Consider the following 9,927-nt stretch of genomic DNA (forward strand, 5'->3'; position numbering starts at 1 on the left):
TTTTTATAAGTTAAACCTAAGTCAGTAAAAATTAAGTCATATGACAATTTCAGTTGTCGATAAAAATTCAGCCATGAATTAGCAATAACGTTTTATTACTCGTTAAAACATTATATGTAATTAGTTGTGAACAAACGAAAATAAAATTATTAAGAATATATTTTTACATAATTACGAATCTTGAATTCTCAATAGCAATATGCCAATATATAACAATTTCATTTTTCCAGCTTTCGAGCCTTTACTTTTTGCGATATGTCCAAGAACTTTGATAATTTTTCTTCTTCGTCCTTTGAACATTCGTCAGTTGTTACCAAGGTTGTAGCAACGACTGATAAATTTTCCGCTATGTCCCATTACACAATTAATAAAAAAATCTTATTGTACTGATATTATATATAATTTCGCCACCACACAGATAACATATTATATTTTTTTAACCTAAAATACATTTCATAATAAATGCCTCATATAGAACTTCAAATCTTAGGAGAAGCTTTGATTTGTAAGCGCGTTGAATTACTTCGTTAATGAAATCAAGATCTATTTTGGACCTCTTAAGCATTTCTTTTAGCCAAACCTCGTTCTTATATAGAGATAAAATTATTCTTTATCCGGATTGAACGGATAAACTCAAATCAGATATCTGGATTAGCGGATTCAGACTCTAGATTTTTGTTATTAAACCGGGTGATCATCTATCGGACAATTTTTTTTTCTAACTGAAATGTCCTGTCGGGAAACTGTCCGTAGTAAGCGAATGAAAAACTATCTAATACTACTACGCAAAGTATACTGTACGAATGTCTGGATGCCGTTCAACACGCGGTAGTGTACAATTCGGATTTAATAATAGTCTCGTTTCCTAGTTGTAATGTTGTATTACAAATAATTTCGAGTAACATACTGTACCTTACAAAAAAATCATCTCTAAACAAATCCGCTTGATATGGTTAAATTTAGCCATGTTTGCATCATCATGAATTGTACTTGTTAATTTTTCTTGTGTGGTAGTCCCATGAAGCACTACTAACGAGGTTAATTAGTCTTAAGGTATAAAAGGATTAACCATATTAAGCAAGTTTAATGAATTAAGAATTTCCACATCCTTTGATTTCGCAAAATAGTTGTCATAAATTTTGCTTTATACACGTTTGTATATTGGATATGTTATATTTAAAGTCTTTTTTTAAAAAAAATTTTATTTCATATTTAGATTCTAAAAATGAATAAGAAATTTAACAATCATCTTCAAATACGGATATTTACTAGTATGAAGGCACATTCACAATTATCTAATTTATTTACATTAATTTACTTTGTAATTTACTAATATGTTTTCATTTATTTGTTATTATTGAAGATCCAACAATCAATAAATTAGTTCTTTAGAATATCTGAATTACTATAAAAATCATAATATAATCATTTTTGCTTATTTAAACCTCAATTTGAATGAAAAATTGTTATTTTTTAACGATTATTAGAGTATTATATCTCCCATAAGATCATGATACCAATTGTTTTGCTCATATCTGGCATGTTACGTCATTTATTGCTGGAAACAAGATTGATCAATTCATCATGATCACGTAAAGCTACCAGGAATATAACCTATAACCGTTATTAGGCACTTCATTTATTTTTTTTTTTATTTTTTATTTTTACTTTAGAAAGGCAGATACATTTGTGAGATATCAATCACCGCGCATGTAATATGCAAATCATTTTCATATTAAAAAAAATTCGTGTAACCATATTTGAGTCACTTCATTTTATGATAAACCGTCAATTTTAATATGTAACTCCCATACAAATTAAGTAATTTGATAGAACATCATGTGCTTTACTAGTTAATTTTCCATTTTCGCATATACAAGAAGTTTACGTTAAAAAATGAACTTTTTTTGAGATCCTTTTAAAAGTTTGGACAAATATATAGTTTTAATAGCAAAAATATATGTAATTTTGCAAGAGAAAAAAGATTTTCTAAGGGTTTAATGGTAGTTATTCGGGTAGTTTTTGTATAAACACAAAAAAATTGATTTTTTAATAAAAAAAAGAATTTTTACTTCAATAAATTTTAATGAGAATCCTTTAACTAATAATAAATATTTTATTTTTAGGTGTAACTTTTCAAAAGAAACAGCTTTTATTAAGTTAATAAGGTCGGTCACCCAATAAGATTTTTGTTTATTATTGAATTTATCAAATTTTCTCTATTTTTTAATATGAAATAATGATAAAATTTTATTTATTATAGGAAAAAAAGAAGGGAAGAGTATTATTAGATTTATTTTTGAATAATATATTTGTTTTAAACAAGTTGTCTTAGTCCCTGACGGGGCGTTCTAAACTGTTCACTGTGAGGCAATTATTCGAAATTAGAAACAGGAGTTGTAACTTGTAACTGAATATTTATTGTATGAATAATTCTAATAAATAACTATACATTGTATTAAGATTTAAGAAATGTCAAATTTTGTATTTATAAAACTAAAATCCAAATGATGATATAATCTATTATTAAAAATATTTAAAAAATCTCTTCATCAAGGTTTAATTTCAATTAATTTTTATAATTCATCACAAGTCTTAAATTAATATTTACGATTTAAATGTGGCAAGGAATATAGTCAATTATTTCTAATCTCTATCTTTTATTTGTTTGCAAAAAAAATTAAATAATAAAAATTTTTCTACCAATAAAAAAAAATTATGATTAAAGTAGTTATATGCCAATCATGGATTACTAATTCTGATAATTCATTTTTTGGTTAGATAAATTGGAATTATAATAATGTTATAAAAAATAATTTTAATTTTACTTAATTTAGGTAGTTAAATTTATGAAAAAAAAATTTTATTTACGTAAATAATCAAAAAGTAATATATTATGTTAAATCAAACGGCTATTTCCGGATTACTACTAATTTTTTTTTAAAAGGAAGTTAATTTCTTTTTTTAGTTTAGTAGATCATAATAAATCTAAGTACTAAAAAATTATTACTTTACTTAATTCAGTTAGTTTAACTTATGCGAAGTAAAATTGAACTTGATCAATTTTAAATTTATGATGAAAAAAAAATCTTGGTTCTCAAACAATTATGCCTTTGGTTTTTTAATAAAAAAACCTAGATAATTATATATATATATTTATATTAAAAAAAAATAAAATCTGTTCTATTGTATTTTTTTTAATTATTTAGATTACTTCAAAAAAAAAAGACCCTTGTAACTGTATCATGTTGATCATTTTAGTATGGAAAAAAGATCTGAACAATTGTAATTATATTTATTTAATAAAAAAAATCTTAGATAATTATTTATTATTAATTTTAAGAAAAAAATTCTCATACTATTTAATAAAGAAATAATCTAGTTTATTGTGTTTTTTTTTAATTGTTTAATTAAATTATTGAAAAAATCTTTCGTAACTGTATGTTGATCATATGACTTCTGACGAATAAAAAAGATCTCAAATTAATTATAATTATACCTTTTATTAATTTAATAAAGAAAATCTTATATAGTTTTATATTATTAATTTCAAGAAAAGAATTCTCATATTTAATAAAAAAATAATCTATTTTATTGTGTTCTTTTTTAATTGTTTAATTAAAATTATTGAAAAAATCTTTCATAACTGTATATTGATCATTTTAGTATGTCTTTAACGAAAAAAAAAAAGATCTTATACAATTATAATAATTGACTTTTGTTTTATTTAAATAAATAATACAGTATCTTAGATAAGATTTATCATTAATTTTGCAGATAAAATTCTCATATTTGATAAAAAAAAATCTATCACATTGTACTTTTTAATTTTTCAAATCAACTATCATAAATTTTTTAATCAATATTTTTATTTTTACTCATTCTCTTTATTAGTGAAAAAATTTAAATTTGATCTAATGGTTTAGTAAAAGGATTTATATTTGATCGTATAAAATACATGATTATGCCGATCATTCTTCTATAAGCATTGGATTACAAATTTTTTAAGAGAACTCATACTATCTTTTTTGTTTAGTTAAACTGGAATTGTAAGAATAATATACTATTATTTAATTACCTAATTTAGTTAATAAAGATTATGTAAATTAATTGAGAAAAGTTCTATGATTATTTTTGGCATAATTGATGGTCATTTTAGCTTAATTTTATGACGAAAAAAATCTAAGATATTTTTTTAAAAAAAAAATACAATAATAGTAATAAATTACAATTGTTCTTAGTTAACTAACTTATTGAAGATAGTTTAAAATCACTATCCCACAATTTTTACAAAAAAGAAAAAATACTATATGGGCGCGTCTTTACTTGGCGGGTACTAGGGGTGGGTCGACAGTATTGAACTGTATGACATGTACATATATATATATATATATATATATTTTAGTGGTGTAACAACAATAGACACGAAAAAGTGGTGATACTAATTTTGAGCATGTGATTTTGTTAATACGGCGCAGTTATGGCAACTGATCTACATATTTAATGTTTACAAGAGGACTCTATTTTAAAAGATGCTTATTACAATGATTATTTGAATTTACTTATTATTATGGTGTCAAAACTTGCTGACAACCTAACATCTTGGAAATCACCAAATAAAAAAATCATTTAGTCCTATTAATAAATTAGTTGATGTCAAAAAATTTTAAGAAAAGTGAACTATATCATTAACATAGAAGTGAGAGTTAACACTTGGCCACAGTCAAATGAACCACGTGTCTAACTTTTTTTTATGAATACGCTGGAAACTGTTCGAACTTTTCTACAATAAGCTTCCCGGAGTGTAATATATAATTCTGTATTTCAGGTACATTCTATATAGATTTTTAATTTATAAGTAAAGCAATTTAAATTTAAATTAAAATTAAATATAATATTGAATTATTGCAATTTGTATTTAAAACTAAATAAAATAATTTACAATAGTAAATTACTGTATTAAAAAGTGTTATTAGTATGATCCTTCCATGTTAATGGTATAATTCACTTTTTTAAAAAAATTTTCAATATCCCCAACTAATTTATGCTTTATATTACCGACTGAAGTAGAAGAAAATACTTTTTTGGCATTCAAAATAGAATTCCATTATAAAGAAATCAAGTCAACTTTTTCATTTTAAAAAATAATTTTGTATTCTTGGTAATGTAGACGCGAAAAAAAAGAGCGATTACTCAACTATTTGAAATAAAACATATGGAGAAAATTTTTTTATTTGTTTATTCATATATTTATTTTATTAAAAATTCGCAATTTCATGTATGCTCTATATTTCATTTTTATAGTGCAAATTTTTAATAAATAACTAGCAGCAACTCGTTGCGTCCCTAAAAAATTTATTTTAGTTGCATTTATTAAATTGCATACTATACGGTTCATTTGGATTTTAAAAAAATGGATAAGTGAAAAACTCCAAAAATCTGAAAATCCGTAAAATTTCGAAGTAGAGATAAAAAAAAAAGTATAAATAAAACGGGGGTCAAAATAAATTTCTTTAATCACAGATGATCTGTTAGCAATTAATTATCTATCTAAAGCCAATCAAATTTCTTCCCCATAATCACATAATAGTAAATTATTTTATCAAACAAATTCCTAAAATTAAAAGATTGTTATTATTACCATTTTTGTAATCAAAACCTCATGAAGTTTTAATTTTCGTAAGACAAAAATTTAATTATTTTCTAATAAAGATACTGGTTTCCCTTTATGCCCTATAAAAAATTTTTATCCGAATATTTCCATTATTTCTCCGTGTCTTCCGTAAAAATTCCGTGAAAATGATACATTCACGGATATCCGTGTTAGCGAGATGAAAATTTCCATGATTTAAGGCTATAAATTCCATGAAAATGATACATTCACGGAAAAAACATGGAAAGATAAAACACGGATCAGATTTTTTACAGGGATGGAAATCTTTTATTAACGGATTTCATATGAATTCAATTAATCATTGTGGAAAAATTTAACTTTATAGCAATGAAATTATCAAAGTCATCCATTGCACGTAATTTATACTAAGAATATGAATAATATTTGTTTAATTCTTGTATTTTTGAATAAAGTTATTAATTATTTCATTTATAACAGTTTTTTCATGATTTAACATTTTTTTATATCGCATAATTCCAAATTTTACAATATCTAATATAATTAAATAATAATTCATGATTAAATTAGAATTATCTCTTATTTCATCATCTATAAAGTGATTTAGCAACATTTGATAGTGATTTCTTCTTATTTAAGTATCTCACGAATTCTTCTATAAAATTGGAATGATAATTTCTCAATATTTGAAAAGTTGCCTCTATAAAAAAAAATTTTATCTATTATTTCTAAAAAAAACTCCATAAAAATGAGCCTTTCCCGGATCCATTCACGGAAAATGTAAATAATTCGATAAATTTCGTGATATAACAAGGTTATTAATTCTAGAAATATGAGCCTTTTACGGAAATAAAATGGAATATATAAAAAAATGGCTTTTTTAAAGGGTCAACATATCTTGACGTGAAAAGGATCTCTGTGTCAAGATTTGTTGTTTTTTTTTCAAATTGTTTTCTTACAAATTTAATCTTTTTTGAAATTTTTGGTTGTGATAGTATGTAAGAGAATTATATTTATATTTATAAACATGATACATTTATTAATAAATTACTTTTTGTAAATCATATCGGGATAATGTCATGTCGGGAAAACTAACATGTCGGTATAATGTCCATTATTGTCCGACATCGGAAAATAATAAATATTTAGTAGATCAGTTGCCACAACTGCGCCGTATACTCCATAGTTGAGAAGATTTTCTAGGAGGTATCTGTTTTATAAAAAAATATCGAGTGCAGCAAAATCTTCGTGAAACAGATTTTCATGCATAAGAATAAACCTTTAAATGTATTAAAATTTCTTTAAAAACGATCTAAATGCTCGGTTTGGATCAATTGGAGCTTCTAAGCAGTTTTCGAATTAGTATCAGGTTATTCGCTGATCATCTAAATAAAAAAAAAAAAATACGGTATATAATACATTCGGATAAAGTACTAGCTCAAAAACTGCATACATCTTTTTTTGGTAAAATAAGTTAGAACACAGTACTTAAAAAGAATAATAGCATCTGTATAGTACGCCTAGAGAATTTAGTGATTATACTATACGATCACCTTAATTTAATAATTTTTGCGTTGTAATTGGCTTTTCGGATACCAAGTACCAACGAGATAATATTTATAAAATATTTCACATTTAAAATATTTTTAAACGCAAAAAAAGAATTTATTTATTTATTTAATAAATATAAAAAAAAATTTAAAATAAAATAAAATTAAAATTATTATTAATTAATTAACTAATTAATTTACTTATTATTAATTAAAGATTCGTGTAAAATAGGTACATCAAACACTTATAAAAAACTCCAAAAGTCAGGTACAGCAGAAGAATCACTATCAGCACCAAAAATAGCAGCTGAACAGGCTAATGCTTCAACATCAGGTGGTGTTCCATGTTCCATTGCAATTATAATAGCGTATGATTTAGGTAAATCTGAAGCGGCTGGTGCAGTTAATTGCTGCGTTGTAGAAAATGCAGTTCCGGCTTTAATCGGACAAGTAACTCCAGGTAATGTACAAATATCCACAACAAGGGGATCTCCTATGGGTGCTTCCGCGACAAGATCGATGAATCCAAGACCAAGCAAATCTCCAGCGACAATATCTTTTTTCAATGTTCCTTTAATGTCAAACGTTTCTTCTTTTCCAGGAACGAAAGGATCAGGTGTCATTTTTACATCGAGTCCTACTACATCTGGTGGCGCATTGGGACATGGTGGAAATTTAGTTTCTCTTTTTACAAGTTCAAGTGGTGCTGCATTGACCGCAAAAAGCGTAGCAAATAAAACGAATGCCAAAATAAAAATTCGATTCATGATTACTTAAATTTTCTTGTAATTAGATTGTTATTAAAATAAATGTTTGTTATTATTATTATTTTTTTTTTTTGAATTCGGGATTCAGTTGCTTCTTTTATAAGAAAAAAACAACAACCAAAAGATTTACTTTGTTTCATCTTTTTCTTTTTCTTCGTATTAATTTTATTAATTTGCAAATCTAGAATTTTAGACGATTATCATCATGCTTATACATCAGAAAATCATACTAAAATAAATAATTACGTATTATTACTGCGTTGGATATCAACTAATTTCGTTTTTGTTTAAAAAAAAAAAATTTTTTAGACATCTCTGGTCTTTGTTTCTTAGCGACTGTTGTTTATAACATAATAAAAAAGTAATGATGAAATTTCAGCCGTCAGAATTTAAAAAAGGATATGGGGAGTGTAGAAATTTGAGATCACGTGAGGAATACAAATTTCAGGGGCTTGTATTAAAAAGGAAATAAATTGTCTATAATAAAAGTAAAATAAAAAAAATAAAAAAGGAAATAAAAAATAGGGGGATAATAATGCCATAAGTTTCATTCTAAAATTAATTTTAAAATGAAATTATGTCATTCAAAATAAATCGTAAGGTTTATTCGAATGCATACTAACATAAGAGGCATCACCATATGATCCCGAGAGTATCCCGAGGGGGAATAATAGTGCTAAGGTAAACGGGTTATTTGATCATGTTTCTCTTGGAAACTTACACGAGAATCTTTTGTTTAGACATAAACAGAGTTATAATGGCAAATATTGTCCCATCGCCTTTTCTAAATGTCGAGATTTTCAATGTAACATTCGGCATTCCACATGCCCTTATTCTCAAACACTGATGATTATAATAAAGAAGTTCCGAATTTCGTTCAAACGTTAGAAAGGGTTAAAAAACTCATACCAGGCGAGAATAAGTTTCGTCTAGATAGATTCCAAAAGTTTCGGCCAGGAATGAAGAGTTTAGCAAAATCACATGCCCGAGATTTTTGATGCGGGGAAGATAAATGTGGGTTGGTTATTTAACCAGGGCAAATTAGCAAAACTCTTAAAAAGGTAACCAATTTCTTTTTTTATACAATATTTATGTAAAAAAAAAAATAAATAAATTTAGAAATTAAATAGTTAATCTGCATAATTCTGGAATTTAATCCCGATTTTTGGGTAATTTTTTCAAAATAATGATCGTCCGGAGGTTGCTTTGTCATTATGTCATTTTATCAATATTAATATTCATATGAAAACGTGAAAATTATTAATATTAAAATTAATTTTATTTTATGTCAAATAAAATATTAATTAAATATGAACATTATAAATTTAAACTTCATAGTAAAATTGCGAGTCTTTCCTGTGGCACATTTATTGTGTATTAATTTGAGCCATCAACAGTGATCAGTAAAATTTTTACCTTTTTAAAAATCAGCTAACGTAAAATGATGATCATAATAACAATAATAACAATACTAATAACAAAGCACATGAAATTATTTTTTAAAAAAATTATTTTTAATTATAACAAGAAAAAAATTAGGACTATAATTTAGGAGCAAAGTAGTAGTAGAATGGTATCTATTCAATTTCAAATCTTGCTTTCGTGTTTCATATTTATAAAGAAATTTCATTTCTTTTCATTTTAAATTTATCTATCAGCAGAATAAACCAAATATGTTTAATTGGTTTTTGGACGGAATCTCGAAAAATCATCTGAACGACTGACGCAAGACCGACAGATCGGATACCAAAAAAAAATACAGTGTATATATAATACATTCGGATAAAGCACTAGTTCAAAAAATGCATATATCTTTTTTAGGTAAAATAAGTAAGAACACAATACTTAAATGAATAATAACATCTGTATAGTATAGTATAGCGCCTAGCTAGAGAATTTAGTGATTATACTATACGATCACAAAATTATCTTTCTATCTAAATTTAATAATTTTTGGTGAAATTGCTTAGCTTTTCGG

At 25.1% G+C, this 9,927-nt stretch overlaps 1 protein-coding gene across 1 annotated transcript; it reads right to left on the minus strand.

Moving 5' to 3' along the window:
* Positions 1 to 7,427: 7,427 nt before the first annotated feature.
* OCT59_024128 (uncharacterized protein) lies at positions 7,428 to 7,949 on the minus strand (the record flags this gene model as incomplete). Its single annotated transcript, XM_025310287.1, has 1 exon — positions 7,428 to 7,949. The coding sequence occupies one exon, from the start codon at positions 7,947 to 7,949 to the stop codon at positions 7,428 to 7,430; it is 522 nt and encodes a 173-aa protein (XP_025183839.1).
* Between the last annotated feature and the right edge of the window lie 1,978 nt (positions 7,950 to 9,927).

The sequence above is a fragment of the Rhizophagus irregularis genome, chromosome 4, assembly GCF_026210795.1.
Source record: "Rhizophagus irregularis chromosome 4, complete sequence".
NCBI lineage: Eukaryota > Fungi > Glomeromycota > Glomeromycetes > Glomerales > Glomeraceae > Rhizophagus > Rhizophagus irregularis.